The sequence below is a fragment of the Strix aluco genome, chromosome 5 (genome assembly GCF_031877795.1).
Source record: "Strix aluco isolate bStrAlu1 chromosome 5, bStrAlu1.hap1, whole genome shotgun sequence".
NCBI classification, from domain to species: Eukaryota; Metazoa; Chordata; class Aves; order Strigiformes; family Strigidae; genus Strix; species Strix aluco.
Genome location: NC_133935.1, coordinates 16037317 through 16054232, shown reverse-complemented (window position 1 = coordinate 16054232; position 16916 = coordinate 16037317). Strand labels below are relative to the sequence as shown.

The following is a 16916-nucleotide window of genomic DNA, read 5'->3' as shown; positions in this document are numbered from 1 at the left end:
TAAAGCATAAGAACAAAAGGGAGGGTGGTGAGACACTGAACAGGTTGCCCAGGAAGGTTGTGGATGCCCCGCTCCACCCCCCCCACCCCCCCCGGCCCCGGCAGTGTTCAAGGCCAGGTTGGATGGGGCTTTGAGCAACCTGGTCTAGTGAAAAATGTCCCTGCCCATGGCAGGGGGGTTAGACTGGATGATCTTTGAAGGTCCCTTCCAACCTAAACTGTTCTATGATTCTATGACACTAAATCATTATGCTCATTCATGGGGTTACACTTCAAGTCCCTTAGATAATTTTTATTAATGTAAGCTGTTAAACCTATCAAGATCCTGACAGGAGATATTACTTTCAAATGAAGTATGACAATAAAGAAAAAGATGATGGCTAAATATTTGGGAAAATTGCCATCTCCTGTAATTGCTGGTGGGTGAATTTCTCTATGAAATCCAAAGCACAGGAAACTGCATTACAGGATTGGAGTCAACAGAAAATTAAACAAGTGTGGAACCTTGTTTGCAAGAGTCGGTACTTCAATTCAATCAACCAGTCCACTTCCACTGGTGTTAATCCAGTTGAAAGTCTGATTTTTTGACCGTTCCTCAGAATTTGCAAAGATGAGATAGGTGATTAATAAGCCAGCTCAAGTAAAATGGTCACATTACTTTACGTTGTCACAACAGTAATAAAAAGCAACAAAGGCAACACCACTGATCTCCAACCTATGGTCTGTTGGCAATGTTTTTTTCCACAAGACTTTATGACTTTGTTCAAATCCACAGGAAATCAAAGTTAAAACTGGATGGGGAGGGCAATGTATGATGTTACTCACAACCTGTTCCATACTGTTGCCTATAGGGCAGCCAGGGTAGCGATCTCTGCTGTAAGTGGAAATTTCCTCAGCCAACAAAAAGAACAGTGAAGGACCACAGATGCTAGAAGTGACAGGTTACATGTTGTCAGCTCTGGAGTTTCAGAGCCAACATACCAGAAAAATACTACTTCTGTTTTGCAGTATACAACTAGCCACCTCCACCTACTGCTAGCACAACTAAGGGCCAGTTCTTTCCTCTTGGGGTAATTATAACAGCACCTTATCTCCACTTACCTGAAAGGAGCTTAGAAGAATTCCTGATGACTATTTCCACTGCTGGTACAAAAGAACTCAAAAGATTTAAACCAGCATTCCCACTTCACACAAAGCTCAGTCTCTTGGGCCTCCCTGTCACTTCACACATGCATCTCTCTCAAAACAATCTCTTACTTTCTCAGTCCTCCTACCAGACCCTTGTCAGCATAAATGTTTAAGAAGAAAGTTTCTGCTTTGGTGTCCCATCCCAGGATCTACTGCAAGATCTGCTTATTGATCTATTTTCTGATTTTAACAAGTCACAGGGAAATGCTGGGGCACTAACTTGGAAACCCAAACGTAGGGCAGGCTTCACAACAGATCTAACATATATGCTAGAATAAATGATGTAACCAATGCTTTGAAAAGTCACAACCAGACCTGCTGCTAAAATAAAGCATTAAAGCCATACAAAATGTTGCACGAAATATGCGTGGAAAAATGAATAATCAAACACAAGTAGTATGAAAGTTCCTTAAGTAGCGAACACAATACTTCATAAGTTCTACCACTCCTTTCCTTTAAGGAGTATCATTTACTCCATGATTTCTTTTTTGTTCAGACACCTTTTAAACTGCAAACGCTACATCCTATTTAAAATAACAGAGCAGTTTTCTATGGTTTATCCACATTGAGATTTAAATCACATGTGGAAGTCTTATCCAAATATAAGGTGATGTCTTCTTCCCAGTGTTTTCTTCCCTGCATTTGCCTCTGCCAATCCCAGTTTCTTTTCACCCTTGAACAAGGAGGAGCATTTTACTTCAGTCAGCCATGCTCCATCCCAGCTAGCTTTTCCACATCCACAGGTTTCACCTGCAGGCATTAAAATGTGACATCCTCACCTTGTATAAACAAAGAGTGTTCCCTCCACGTCAGTCTTCTCCTAAAGAAAAGGAAAGTTAAGAAAGTTGAAATCAGGGCAGCGTTTTGCTAGCCATCAGTGAGTCTTCCTTTATCTCTGTTTTACCAATTCCGTCAGTTACACCTCTCTCTCACCTAAGCCATGAAAAAAATAACTAAACCCATCTTCATTGGCTGGTGGTGAGAGACTACAGCAAGCACAGGTCACTGTGCAGCTGACCCAAGTTCTATGACAAGATATGAAAAGGCTAAAAGCTCAACACCACGAGACTAAACACTCTGCTGGATTAACCTTCTATTATGCCTGAGGGCAATGCACAAGCCAGATTCAGGGAGAGGATTTTCCAAACAGCACCTGCCCTCAGGGCTGACACTCAGTACGGGTAGGGGGGAAAGCACTCCAAAGGCAAACTGTGCGGGTTCTTCAAACACAGGCCCTAAAGCCCCACCATTAGAGCAAACCAAGAACTGCCTGCAAATAGCCAGAATGTTAAATTGCCAAAAGATTCCCCATGTTAATGATTTTTTAAAAGTCTTAAATAGCCTGGGTTTTATATTTGTAAGTCCAACATTCTTTTATATGCATTTTGGTGTTGTTATAGATGTTTGAATGGCAGAGGAGCTCCTGAGCCCATGCCCTGGTTTAAACCCCAGTCTGCCCCGCAGGATAAAACTTCTACAGCCCTGTGAGCCTTTCAAACCCTGTTTCCTAGGGACCACAGTTTCTCACAGTCCCCAGAGGCCGCACCAGGCACCCAGCTTGATGAGCACAGGGAGCACCACACCACACATGGCCGGGCAAAGCCCCTCAGGGCAGTGCCCACAGCCGGCCTCGCACCTCAGCTATGGCGGCACCCGCCCCTTCCCCCCCACCCGGGGAGGGGCGGGGCCTAATCGCCGCCCGCCCCTACGCCCCGCCCCCTGCCCCGGGGTGGGCGGAGCCGCGTCTCACCACGCCCCGCCTGTCCCGGCAGAGGGGGCGGGGAGGGGCGGTCTCACGTACCCACTCGTTGGCGCGGTGCCCGAAGGTGTAGAGCGCCACCTGGCTGGCCACGTCCACGATGCTGCTGATGTAGGGGTCGTGCTGCTGCAGCGCCGCCAGGCTGATGTCCAGCCCCTTGCCCAGCAGGGCGGCCCCGGCCACCGCCGCCGCCATTTTGCCTCCGACAACAACACAGGGTTCCTAGTAGGCGCAACCAATCCAACGCCGAGAGGAGGGGTGGCGGCTCCCGCCCCCGCCCGCCCAGTCGGAGCGAGAGCGGGCGGGAGTCGGAGCCCAGCCGCCGCAATCGAGCGCCGAGCGCCGCCGGCTCAGGATTGTTGCCGTTGGCGACGGGACAAGCTGAGGGGCGGCCTGGCGGGTCCCGCCCCGGCCGCGAGGAGACGGGGAGGGCCAGCCGGCTTCGCAGCGCCTCCTCCGGCAGCGACCCGCCTGTGCTGGCTGCTTTTCCCGCGGTGCCGGCACCCTTTATTTTCGGGCTTCTCGCTACCACTGGGGAGGCCACTGTCTGCCTTCCTTTCCAGAGGGGCAGCTGCACGCCCGAGGAACAACATGGTTCCCGCGGCTGCAGGCCTGAGAGAACTGGCCAGGCTCGGCGGGAAGTGCCGCCAGAGCGCGGGCGCTCGCTGTGCCCAGCAGGGAGTCGTTCGCCCTCACCAAATAGCCATTAGCCTAAGCGGAAGAAGCTGTGGTGCGCACCGCAAGACAGCCTCAGGAGAGCAGGGAGCCACGGAGACTCGGCTTTACATATGTACAGGAACATTGGTGTGCACTGGTGTGCCTGTGGAGGGAGTGTACATGTGAGACATTGCAAAGTTAGCACATGTCCCTGTAAGCACATGTGTCTGTAAGGATGTGAGTGCTTCCTGTCTGCTCAAACTACACCAAAGCAATGCACTCACAGCACTCAAACAGGAAGAGAAGTTGGTTCAGATTGATGAATGTACACAGTCTGTATTTGCTAGCATATACTCACAGACTTCTGGATAGAACTTAAGGCAAAAAGAACACGAGTGCAAACTAAGCCATCATACAGCCCTGGTGTGTATATATATATACAGACATGTGACAAGCAGCTGAAACATAAACAAGCATACTATGATATGGAAATATACAAACAGCAGAGGAACAGATGGACAAGACCATGAATTTAGTTACCATATTTTCTTGTCAGACACACATATTTATTATTAATCTATTGATACCAACAGTTTACAGCAAATACATGAGCTTTATGTGGCAGGAAGATAAACTCAATACGTACTTACATTTAAAAGATCTGCTTAACTTGTCCCCTGCGAGAGCAATTTTTTTTACTTCATCACCTCAGACTGACGTAGCAATTTCGAAAGGAGTTACCACCATCTGTATACAGAAGCAGTAGGGCAATATATTTTCTTCCAGAGAATGGGATATCCTAGAAGAACTAAAGGCAAAGGTAATGGATGCTATCTTGTTTGTTTGCAATATCCCTGACACAACATTTTTAAAAGGGCAGTAGCTGGACATAGGGGGTGAAGACTGACATTGAACGTTAGCATCTGCTCCAAGAGCAAATGGGCAAGCCCAGGTGAAAAAGCTTCCATAATGTGAAGTGGGGATGGGAGAGAACTGAGAGACAGCAAGCTGGGAATTCATAGTATTAAATGCAGGGACAGTGAGTCTCTTAAGTGGACTGAGGAATGGGCATGCTCTCAGAAAGGACAGAAAGAGGGGCTGTTCTTTGGGATTTGGGAGAGAACATGTAGGTTTTGTTGTTGCCCAGAAGGCCACTAAAAATTGCATTACTAAGAATAAGGACCTACAGCTTGCTCTGCAAGCCCTTATAGTGGGAGAGGAAACCTTTGTACATACCCTTTTATTATAAACCGTCTCACTCTTAGTTCCTCTTTTTCTAAAGCTCCCTTGTTTCAGTTGGGACTGTAATGAAACACAGCTTTTGAATTTAGAAGCTTTTAAGTGTTTTTGATATACTCATGGTAGGAAAATGGCTCTAAGCAGTTTCATTGCAAAGCTCTGAATGACTTACAGATCCTGTAACAGCAAGGAAGATATATAGGCTCATGGTGGACAAGGAAAACTGCTGTTCTTGGTCTGGAAATTATCAGAATAGAATGCCAAAAAAGAAAAAGTAGTAAGTAGGAAAGATAACTCATGTTGCTCAAATAGTGAACAGATGCACAATCATTTCTTTTTGTTGATTAGATAGTCCTCAATTCCCAATTTCCAGGCAGACCTAACCACACTCTTTCTCATGTGCTAGAGTTTCCTATTACCATTTCATCTCCAATTCTTTGGCAATTCTCCTGCTTACAAGAAGTCCCAACTTGCCACCAAGGCATAGAAGTGTCAAACTCTTGGAGCCCTACTCCCTTTCCAGATGCCTTTGCTCCCTCCAATAATAGTACTTACAAAAACAGTGCACTGCTTTTTTTTTTGTTGTTGTTGTTTTGTTTTGGTAGTGGTGGGGAGGGTGTATTGCAAAGTCCCATAAAGAAGAATGTGTTATAGAAACTGTATTTCAAAGGCTATTAATTTGAACTGAAAAGAGTTACTCGTAACTGTTGTCAGGTAGGAGAAAGCAGTATACAAAATTTAGAAGATGGACTGCAGCCCTGTTCCAACTGAAAAAAATGTTTAAAACAGAAATAAGGTGTCTTTCAACTTATACAACTTACCTTGTTTCTGTTGTTGCCCCTTTTGTCAGGTCAAGTTAGTAACCAGTACTTGAAGCCTTGCATGTTTGTTATGCAAGAGAGACAGACTGACCATCTCAGGTGTGTCTCCTGTGCCCTTCTCTTGACATAGGAAGATTGTAGAGTGTCCAGTTTCCTTGAGCTCCATGGAAGAAAACCCAGCTGTGAGGTTAAATATCTTGAAGTAGGCCTGTCAAAAATTTCGTCTGTCTGTTTACGGTGCCCTGTTTGTGGATGCTTCTTTAGAACTACATCCCTTTCTAACATAGCTGGACAGACAGTTCCCTAGCTCTGTGTTTTGATTCAGTGAACCTGTCAAGCTTCTGATGAGGCCTTTTTAGTATTTTCTGTTGCACTGTGAGGTAGCTTCTGCTGGTTCCAGCTGTTCTGCTATGTAAGTGGGATGTAATTGCTCCTTCCATTTAGCCTGAAGTAAAGGTACTTAATAAAGCCATTAGTTCTGCCCTGCTTTATGGGATCACTTGATAGTAGACTAAAAATTTTCCAACGAAACAAAATCTTGTTAAGAAGAGAAACACTGTGAATTGTCACTGCATCTAAAAAGTTAAGGATATTTTAGCAAAAATGTCACAGCCTAAAAAGGTTGATTCTTTAAACTGCAGTTATTTGCTTACAGTCAGTAATCCAGTAGTTGATAATAACTATCAAATCGAGTGAGAATGATTTTATTGTAATTTGTTTATGAAACAAAGTAATTTTCTAGCTTTCAAAATGTCATAATTTCATGAAATATATAATTAGAATGTCACATTTTTTTCTTCCACCCACCTGGATATTATTCTGTTAAAAAAACCCACACCTATGCTTTTGACATGGTATGAAAGGCATTTTGTGTAAGTAATATCCAGACAGATTTAAGGCAAAATCCACACAGCATGATGTTCTTAAGGTCTCCATTAATAATAAACTTTAAGATGGTTAGGCCAAACCTTTTCACAAGGATTGTTCAAACAGTTGTTAAGCCTTTGCATTCAAGAATCAATGGCACTTGTAAAGACTAAGCTGTGCCTCCTACAGCAAATTATCGGCACTGAGGATATGATTTGGTGTGAATACATTTGGTGGCACTGCTGGGCGTACACACTCCCTGTCCCAAGTTCCATGCCATTCAGTCCTGCCATTCTGGCACCTTGGTACTGTACTGGCACAAGTGCATATGTGGCCACAGTGTGAACCAGTCTGACTGCGGAAAAGAACTGATTAAAAAACAAGTGTTCATACTGTCGCTGAGATCACAGCTTCGACTGACTGTTTTCCTGCTTGTTCACATTCAGTCCTTTCTCTGAGCTGCAATTTTTTTTAATAAACAGCAGGAATCACTTGAGAAAATGTAGTGTTGAGCACCTCATTTGCTTCACTTCCTCATCTCCAGTCCCTTTGAAGTTGTTATTGCACAGTAGTTGCCTTTTCCTTTTTATTCCTTCCCAAGGCTGCCATAATTTGCTTCTCACTCTGACTGGTAGCCCCACTGCTGCCCCTGCTAGTGGAAAGGGTGCTGAGGCAGCATTAATAAGCTCCTCTTACTCCATTCAGGGCCACTTGAATATCTTTGTGTGGTGCTTTCCAGCATACCGGCTTCCTGGGGAACAGTGAGTTGTTCTTGTGGAGCCAGGATGATCCCACAAGGCTTGGTTACCCATGCTCCACATATTTCTGGGGATGTGCTCGCAATTCTGCAGCATGGTAGCTCTCACCACTTGGGAACGAGTGCCTCTGTGGTTTGTGCTGGAGGCTAGCTGCATCCCTTCCCAGACACTGTTGAAATGTACAGTCTTTTCAGCCCACATTTATTACAGGCTCTCAGTAGCTAGCGTTAGAGTGCTTTCCTCATGCTCAAAAGTTGAAATTGTTGGCTGTACTGTTGGACCAATTCTTAACTCCAGTCTTGTTTGTTAGTAATTTATTACTTGCTAAAGGTTCCTTAATGAGTATAGGGTCAGACTATATAGTTTCATCTGGTGTAGTTATTAAAAAAATATATCTCTGCACTAAAACTAAATCTTGTTACTTTCTTTCCAATTCAAAACAACTCTCCCCCTGCCCCAAATAAACCCCAGCACATCAAGTTATTAGCATGCACATATGTGTCTGTAACGTTGCTCCCTGGTGAAGTTTATGAGACCGTTTTGAGATTTTCTGCAATTGCTAGTCCACACAAGAATCACAGAATCATCTAGGTTGGAAAAGACCTTGAAGATCATCCAGTCCAACCATTGACCTAACACTGACAGTTCCCAACTACACCATATCCCTGAGCACTAATGGGATAGTATTCTTTGGCATTGTTGGTTTTTAAATTCTGATACTATACATACTGTGTGTGAAATAGTTAACTATAATGTACTACGATTTTTCAGTTGAAGGTTGTTTTTTTTTTCTGCATGTAAGAGCCTGGGTTTTTACCAAAAGAATGTTTCTTTCTTTGACTTACATGTTGCTAAGTGATTCTGATAGTAAGTAACTCTACACTTTTTTCTTTTGACGTATGTTTAGTTGCAAGTTACTGAGCTTTACCTTTTTTATAGGCCCAGCTTCTGCCAGTGGCCTATCTGCAGGAGAACTAAAGGAAAGTTCCATGCTATCATTAATTGAACTACATTTTTTTTCTTTCTAATTTCCTATGTAGATATTCTTTGTCTGGAGTGAAAAATTCTTTTTGATTTAGCTTTAATCACTTTTCAGAGGGCATAATCTGAGGTGAAAAAACCACTAATACCAGGAAAAGACTATTTCAGGAGGAGGAAGGGAGAGGATACAATTGCACTGAATTATAGTGTTATACAGAAAAAAAATCTTTCTTGTGTACATTTAATCAGTAAAAATTCTGATTTTTATCAGTGTTAGATTGTCAATGTTTCAAGTGACTACATGATTTCAGTGTCTTATCTTTCAGTAGAGCAGAAATGAGAAAATGATAAAGGTTTTTGTGCGTGTAATATTTTTCCCGTTATACTAGTTGATACAATAAAAGGTGTTACCTTTATCCATAAACTTTGCCTGACTTCTATAACTATACAACTGTAAGTATGATTCTGTCAGATCTCTTAATAAAATTCTAGATTACATCCTCCAGTCTTCCCTAATGCTGATAATGTTCTAAACATGATTTTCCTGCTATAACAAAGAAAAAATACTTTCAAAACTTGTTGGCTTTTTTTTACCTTTGTTTATTTAATGTAGGAGAAATCACTGTCTTCCTTCAGTAATATTTCTCATAAGGTTTAACTTTATGAGTTCCTTTACTTTCACTATAATTACAGTTAAAAAAAATTACACTGGGTTTTATTATGAGGAGGCAACCATTTTGGGCCAGTATTTGAGTTCTTCGGTTATTTTGTTACCAGTACTGTATGTGCTTATCAGCATTAAATATTGTTGATAGCCATTACCTTATTGCTATCTTCATAAACTGCCATAAACTGTTTTGATCCATCAGCTTCATTCTTTACACAGTTGATTGGCTAGACAAACCACCAAAATACTGATGAGGATAGGTCATTCCTACTATTTCCCATAGGTTAATAAGATGTATTAGTAATTATAGCTTACCTAAGATAATGCCTTTCCAACCACATCTTTCTCATAATCACCATTTAATTTGGCAGAATCAAACACCTGTAGCTCTAAATGAGCTGTTTTCCAACAAGTTACAGAGAAGATGGCCTCATTTAATTAATTCCTAATATGAAAAGTTCCATTAGATAATTACATTAAGACACAAACTCATTTTTACACCTCACCTGGCATAGAAGCTCTTGCCATATTAAGGAAATCACAAAGATGTGCTACTGTTGTTGCTGCGAAGAAGCCGGTAGCAAGGCTGGAGGAGTACTTGGGCTGAGTCTGGTCAGGGGGCTGGGATGGGGTGCACAGGGAGTTGTGCCTGTGGTACTAAAGTATCTTTTTATGAAAATGAGTCTTTACATTCAAATCAGCTTTTTTTTTTTTTTTTTTTGAGTTAATTGATGAAGTAAGGAGAAGGTCTGAATAACTGTTATACCTGTAGCTGTTACAGTTTTACTTTATGAAGAGAATGTGTATTATTGCCTTCTCAACTGACAGAAGTATCTTCTTGGTTTTTGTTGGATTTTTTGTTTTGCTTGTTTTTTTTTTTAATGAAGAATGTTGATGTTCATTAAAAACTGATAAAGGATTTCATAGCTTTAGACACAACATAAGTGAGTGAAGTTAGAGGTTTGTAACAATACTGAATTCTAAAGAGCTACAACTGATAAATTATGATATATGGAAGGATCCTTAAAGTTAAAATAACCAAGCAAGTAAAGTGGGGTTTCTGCCTCAAATATTCCCCCAATCTTTTTGCATTTTTGATAGCTTCTCATGAAAATTGCCATGGGGAAATTCTTTTGATGCAAGTGGCTATTTCATATCTGCTCCCACAGGTGGTAGGAGCTTGTGAAGGTTCTCACAAATGTATCTTCTGCAGTTAAAGTTGGGCTTAAAAGCTATTGTATGTGTCTTTTAATGTGAGATCACCTAAATTAAAATAGCATGATCTTTATATTTTGGTATAACGCTTTGGGTGATCATTTTTATTTGTTACTGGCTTTATTTGGCTAGGAAATATCAATGACACAATTATTTTAAGTAAACTTCCTTTCAAACTGAAAATTGACTTTTTTCTTTCATTACACAGCATGTTGCAGTAAGGATCCACAATTACCTCTATGCTTTAAATGCAATTACTTGCTTCTTCCCAAAACTTAAGAATGCTTTTTGATTTTATTTCTTCATTTTGATTATTATTTGTGTTGCTCTAGGGTTTGTGGATATGGGAAGAAAGGCCTGGGTAGAAAAAGGAGATGAGATTTGTGTAACTGTACCAGAAGATAAAACTTGATAACACTTGAAGTGTTGCCCTTGGAAACAATGAATGCAGTCTATCCCTGTTTTTTAGGAGGGATGGATTTGGGCAAAGGCACCCTCCAGCAGGAAACCAGTAGAAGATTTAAGCACTTTGAATGAGATTTTTGAAGTGGAAACTAAAGGTATTAGCAGCACAAACCTCCAGTGGGTATCTGAGTCTGGGTTTATTACACTTGTGTGAATTTGTTTCCCCCAGTGAATTCTGAGAGCTATGAAGGTGTTTGGCAGTCCCTCTCCTACAATCTGATTTTGTCATTTTCTGGTGATGCTGTGCTATGTCTTCTGTCAGATTAAATTTACAGGCACATTACCTTGCTTGACAGAAACATGAACTACATGGATTTTTCAAAGAAAAACTTCCATAAGCAGTAACAGGCTGAGGTTTCTTTCTTCCTCTTATTTTTCCTGCTGGTTTGTCCAAATCTGTTAATTTTATTATCATCCTAATTTAATTTTATAATCTTCAGATGAACTTGCTTTGTGATCTGCAGTGAAATTACCATGTTATTTAAGCACTAGTAAACCTGACAGGACCATGTAAAACTAAGACAAGTTCAGGACATTTTTCTTAGGTGCTTCTGTTATTTACTCTTGACTTACTACTCAACTTTTAAGGAAAGATCTTTCTGAAACAGTATTACATGGCTTCTGAGTGAGTTCAGTTATTAACAGATCAGATAATACAATGTATTTCATGGTGCTGTCAGAGTCATGGAATGGTTGAGGTTGGAAGGGACATCTGAAGGTCATGTTGTCCAATCCCCTCAAGCAGGGCCATCTAGAGCAGGTTGCCCAGGACTCCAATACTCCAAGGAGGGAGATACTGCAACCTCCTTGGGCAGCCTGTGTCTGTGCTTGGTCACCCCCACAGTTGGTTTTTTTTTGGTTTTGGTTTGGTTTTTGGTGTGTTTTTTGTTTTTGTTTTTAAATTTAATTTCCTGATGTTCAGTAGGAACCTCCTCTGTTTCAGTTTGTGCCTGTTGCCTCTTATCCTGTCACTGGACACCACTGAGAAGAGCCTGGCTTTGCCTTCTTTGCACCCTCCTTTTAGATATTTATATATATTGATAAGATCCTTGTGAGCCTTCTCTTCTCCAGGGTGAACAGTCCCAGCTCTCTCAGCCTTTCCTCATGAGAGAGATGCTTCAGACCCTTAATCATCTTTGTGGTCCTTCACTGGACTCTCTCCAGTATGTCCATGGCTCTCTTGTACTGAAGAGTCCAGAACTGGACCCAGTACTCCAGGTGTGATCTCACCAGGGCTGAGCAGAGGGGAAGCATCACCTGCTTTGACCTGCTGGCCATCCTTTGCCTAATGCAGCCCAGGATACCATTCACTTTCTTTGCAGCAAGAGCACATTGCTGGCTCTTGTTCAACTTGTTGTCCACCACCAGATCCTTTTCTGCCAAGCTGCTTTCCAGCTGGGTGGCGAACGGGGTTGTTCTTTCCCAGGTGCAGGACTTTGCACTTCCATTGTTGAACTTCTTGATGTTCCTGTTGGCCCATTTCTCCAGCCTGTTGAGGTTGCTCTGGATGGTGGCATGACTGGTGTATCAGCCACATCTCCTAGTTTGCGTCATTTGCAAATTTGCTGAGGATGCACTCTGTTAAACAGGAGTTTAACATCTTAAACAACTCCTTTAGTCATTATTCTAATTAATATTATTTTCCTTTCTCTTTCTGATGCAAGAGCCAGCATGTTTGGTTTTATCTCTGAATCAAAAAGAAAAGGCGGGGGCGGGGGGGGGCGGGGAGAAAATGCATGACACAACTTGTAGATTGGCTTATAAAGGAGAGATAAGGATAGAAAGAGAACTGGTGATAGTATTGTGTTGTTGATATAATACATGAACATACAGACTGGGGAAGCAGGATGCATGTGGAGTCGCAGCTGATGAGATGAGGGGACAGAAGAACCAGGAAGAATGGGATAGAGTACAAGAGACAGAGCTGAGGTGGAACAAGGCTTGCCATGATGGAGTGGAAGGCAGGGTTAGCATGGGGGCAAAACTGAAGGCTTGCAGCCAGAATAAGACACCTGCTAGGAATAAAATGAAATTGAAAGGACAGAGTTGTGTATACCTTGGGCCAGAAAAATTCAAGTAGATTTTATAACTGAAAGTAGAGTAAGAGGACTGTTTTGAGGTTTGATGGAATGAATTGCTGAGCACAAGGATGGGTAAACAGTGTACCATCATTACTGGAAACTGCCCTTCTGCCACGACCATTTTTTAGGTCACTTTAATCACTGCTTGTGGCATGACCTAGTTGGAAGTGATTGCTGTTACGGAACAGAACGTATGAAGAGTCTCTCCTCATGCAGCACTGAGCAATTAGGAAGCAGATACAGCATCACATACATTTTCTGTCTTTTTGTCTCTGAGAAGTTTCTGAGGGATATGGAACAACATGCACTTTCTCTGCCTGCTTGAGGAAGAAAGGGACATAGACTTAGGAGTGGTAGGAGAAGTTGGTTGACCATCAAGAGAAATGTAATGATTGAGGAAGCATTTATGAAAGGATAAAGCCTGCTAGAAAGCATATCTGTTTTCCCTACTACTTGGCAACAGTTGCCACAAGATGTAAAAGCCCCCTGTATAGTTCCCAGAGAGATGCTACAGTCTAACATTTTCAAATGTCTTAGTATCATTAATTCCAACTGATAAATAGCAGTTATGTTATATCCTAAAAGTAACTGTATGTCAATAGAGACTGCTTGTTTGAAATGTGGTTTAGGATATAGAGGGAGGAAAAGGCGTAGGGTACTATTTTTAACATTCTATCTTGGATGTTGCTATTTGCAAAATTATATAAACCAAGCTGTTTTGTCTGAGCTTTAGGTAGTATATGTATGTGTGTTTGTATACAAAAAAAAGGCCTAAAAGGGGAGAGAGGCTCATTTTACTTGAAAATGAAGCAATGAAATGATGTAAAGCTTTTCTGAAGTTTGATTTCCTCTAGCATTCGGTTATCTGCATTAACTCCATCAACGATGACTCCATTTTCATTCAGTGCAAGTGAATAAAATGGCTTGGCTTATGGGTTTTTCCTTTAAGATGGCAAATTCATCTTGCTATGCTAGGAGAGAATTATTATATGTTGTTATTATTATATGTTGTTTGTAGTTGCATTGATTCTCAGGTGTCCTATGGTACTGAGGAATATGATCTTTGTTCTGTGAATGAGAATACTGTACTTAAGCTGCTACAGTAACAGAAAAAAATGATCCCAAATTTTCCTTTTCTATTAAAGGGACAAGATCTGAACAGATCTTTGATTTAAAGCTAAAGTAGCAGCAACATGAATGGAGATTCCACAGTCTTTCTGGGCAACCTGTTCTGGTCTTTTACCACCCTCATAATGAAATTTATTTTCTTTATGTCTAATTAGAATTTCCTTCTTTGTGACTTGTCTGCTGCCTCTCATCCTTTCACTATGTACCTCTGAGGTACAAGAGGCTGGCACCAACTTCTCTATACCCTCCCCTTGAATACCTGAAGATAAGTTCTACCTTAGTCATCTCTTCCAGATTTAACAAGCCCAGTTCTCTCAGCCTGTCCTCATATGTCATGTGCTTCAGCCCCCTAATTTTCTTAAGAGGCTCCGGACTTCCTCTAGTATTTCAATGTCTTGTACTGGGTAGCTCAAAACTAGATGGGGTACTCCAGTTGTGGTCTCACAGAATGTGACCCTGTGACCTGCTGGCAACATTCTCGCTAATTAGGTCCAGGGTGTGACTGGCCTTCACAGTCAGGAGATGCTACTTGCTCATGTTCAGCTTGTTGTCTGCCAGGACACTCAGCCCTTTTCTGCAAAGCTGTTTCCCAGCCTCTACTGGTGCATGGGATTATTCCATCCCAGGTGCAGGATTTTGCACTTGCCATTGTTGAACTTCATGTGGTTCCTGTCAGTTCATTTCTGCAGCCTGCTGAAGTCTCTCTGGATAGCAGCTCTGCCTTGCAGCATATTGACTCCTCCCCCGATTTGGTATCATCCACAAGCTAGCTGAGAGTGCACTCCCTACAATAATCATGCTCATTAATAAAGGTGTTGCACAGTATTGGCCCCAATTTCAGTACCTGAGGGACATATGCCACTAGCAGTTGGCCACCAGTAGGACTTTACACTGCTGATCACAACCCTTTGAACATGTCAGTCTGCGGAAATTTTCAACCTTCTTATCCAGTCTGCATTTGGATACAATTTGGCTACAAAATGTTATGGGAGACTGTCAAACGCCTTGCTCACGTCAAGGTAAGTGACATCCATTACTCTCCTCCTGTCCACAGAGCCAGTCCTCTCACCATAGAAGATAGTCAGATTTGTCTGGCATGGTTTGCCTTTGGTAAATCCAGTCTGGCTGTTCCTTTTTGTCCTTTGTGTGCTTGAATATGGCTTCTGGGATGACTTACTCCATAATCTTCCCAGGAATTGGCTAGGTTGACTGCCCTACAGTTCCCTAAGTCCTCCATCTTGGAAATGGATGTGATGTTCGTCTTTCCAGTCATCAGAAACCTCCTCTGATAGTCATGACCTTTCAAAAATGAGAGAGTGACCTTACAGTGACATTGGCCACATCTCTCCACACCTTCATATACAGCTCATGTCATTCCAAGGATCTCTGTATGTCCAACTGGCTTAAGTGCTCCACTCCCACAGACTGCCACTGGGCTCAGAGACCTAGGAGGCCTAAAGACAAACCTTCCTAGGAAGGAAAAAACACAAACAAAAATGTAAGACAAAAAAGCATTGGGTATCTGAGCCTTATCCATGTTCTTTGTCACTAGATTCCCTGCAAGATGAAGCTGTGAGTCCACATTCTTCTCAGCCTTCCTTTTACTGCTAATGTGCTTACAGAAGCACTTCTTGCCTTTCATATCTCCCACTATTTCCAGCTCCCTCTGAGCTTTGGCTTTCCTGACTCCATCCCCGTGTTCTTGGGCCATGTCTGTGTATTCCTCCTGGGTATCTGGTTGCTCTTGTTACCCTCTCCATACTTCCTTTTTCACATTTGAGCTCAGATGGGAGTTCCCTGTTCATCTCTGCTAGCTTTCTGCCATGCTTGCTTTATTCTTGCCCATCAGAATGGCCTGCTTGTGTGCACTGAGAAGGGGGTCTGTGAGGAACAACCACATGTCCTGGGCCACTTTGCCCTGCAGGGCTGTCTTCTGTGGGATCCGACACAGCACATTCCTAAACAAGCTGAAATATATCCTGAATTCCAGAGTTGTGATTCCAATATTTCCCTTGCTTCTTTCAGGATGTTGAACCGCAGAATATTATGTTTGTTGCAGCCTAGGCTACCACTGACCTTCACATTGCCCAACTCTTCATCCTTTTTCATGAGTAACAGGTTGAATGTCTCTCCTAGCCATCTCGTTGATAATCTGCATCAAGAAATTGTCAACATCTTAACATGATTGTTCATGAGAAGGATTTGATTTCATGAAATGTCTAGATCAAAATTACAGTCTAAAGAAGTTTGAGTAAGTTTCCAAAACTACTGGGTAATTATCCAGACAGAACCGTTTAAAGCTCTCCCACTCCTTATATTAATAGGAACCACAATATTCCCATGCTGACTATGAGGGGAAAAATCAATATCAGCAAACGTACATTCATATTGATTTATCTTCCCTTTTGGTTTTCTAATTTAGTAAAGGCTACTAATGCAACATTACATAAAGATTCTCAGGAGAGCGAAAAGGCTAATAAGATCAGGTGTCACTGTTTGTTCTGTGGAAGTGAACTGACTTTACCGTACGTTGTCGACTGAGTTGCCCAGTACAGGGAGGCAAGTGCATACTTTTGAGCCATGTATCAGAGGGTGTTATTCCAGGGAAGTGGATGAAAAGAAGCTATCAAGATGACTTTTTGGAATGCAGGCCCAGCATGCTGTTAGGATATGCACGTTAGAGGGGAGAGGTCCAAGGAACCAAACACCAAGAATTTTTTTTCCACGTAGTATTCCAAGAAAACTTGTACATGTGTTTGAATGTCCTATTATACATGTCTGTTCAGAGCAGCTAGTAACCTTTGTCAAACTAGGTTAGAAAAGGGTTTTCTGGTCATGTGCAAGTTCTTATGCAAATATTTGATTTTTAAAATATTATTTAATGTGTTGTATGAGGAAAAAGGAATGCATTATGGAAATGACCAGTTTGATACACCTAGTCATTCTAAACAAAGTGAAGGAAAGCAAATGAGGGGGGGAAGTGTTTAAAAAATGAAGTTTGACTGTCCAGAACACCAGAAAGTGGTCCTGTGGCAAAACAAGTCAGCTATACATATATATGTTATATCCTTAGAGATGAAATTAGGACATG

General features: G+C 42.0%; 2 protein-coding genes across 14 annotated transcripts in view; one reads left to right on the top strand and one right to left on the bottom strand.

The window, feature by feature from the left end:
* Nucleotides 1-3320, bottom strand: part of DCP1B (decapping mRNA 1B) — a 47220-nt gene extending 43900 nt beyond the window's left edge. Inside the window, exons 1-2 of the mRNA XM_074826114.1 lie at nt 2989-3320; nt 1967-2007 (exon numbers count right to left, since the gene is read on the bottom strand). Coding sequence (XP_074682215.1) covers nt 1967-2007; nt 2989-3141 — 194 coding nt within the window. The 5' untranslated portion in view covers nt 3142-3320. The remainder of the gene's footprint in view (nt 1-1966; nt 2008-2988) is intronic.
* CACNA1C (calcium voltage-gated channel subunit alpha1 C) overlaps nt 1-16916 on the top strand; it is a 498259-nt gene that overhangs the window by 10739 nt on the left and 470604 nt on the right. The window contains exon 1 of one of the 13 annotated variants that reach the window (XM_074826107.1): nt 4335-4423. The exons of the other annotated variants lie outside the window; for them this stretch is intronic. Coding sequence (XP_074682208.1) covers nt 4393-4423 — 31 coding nt within the window. The 5' untranslated portion in view covers nt 4335-4392. Of the gene's footprint in view, nt 1-4334; nt 4424-16916 lie in introns of those variants that run through there. 13 annotated transcript variants of the gene reach the window in all.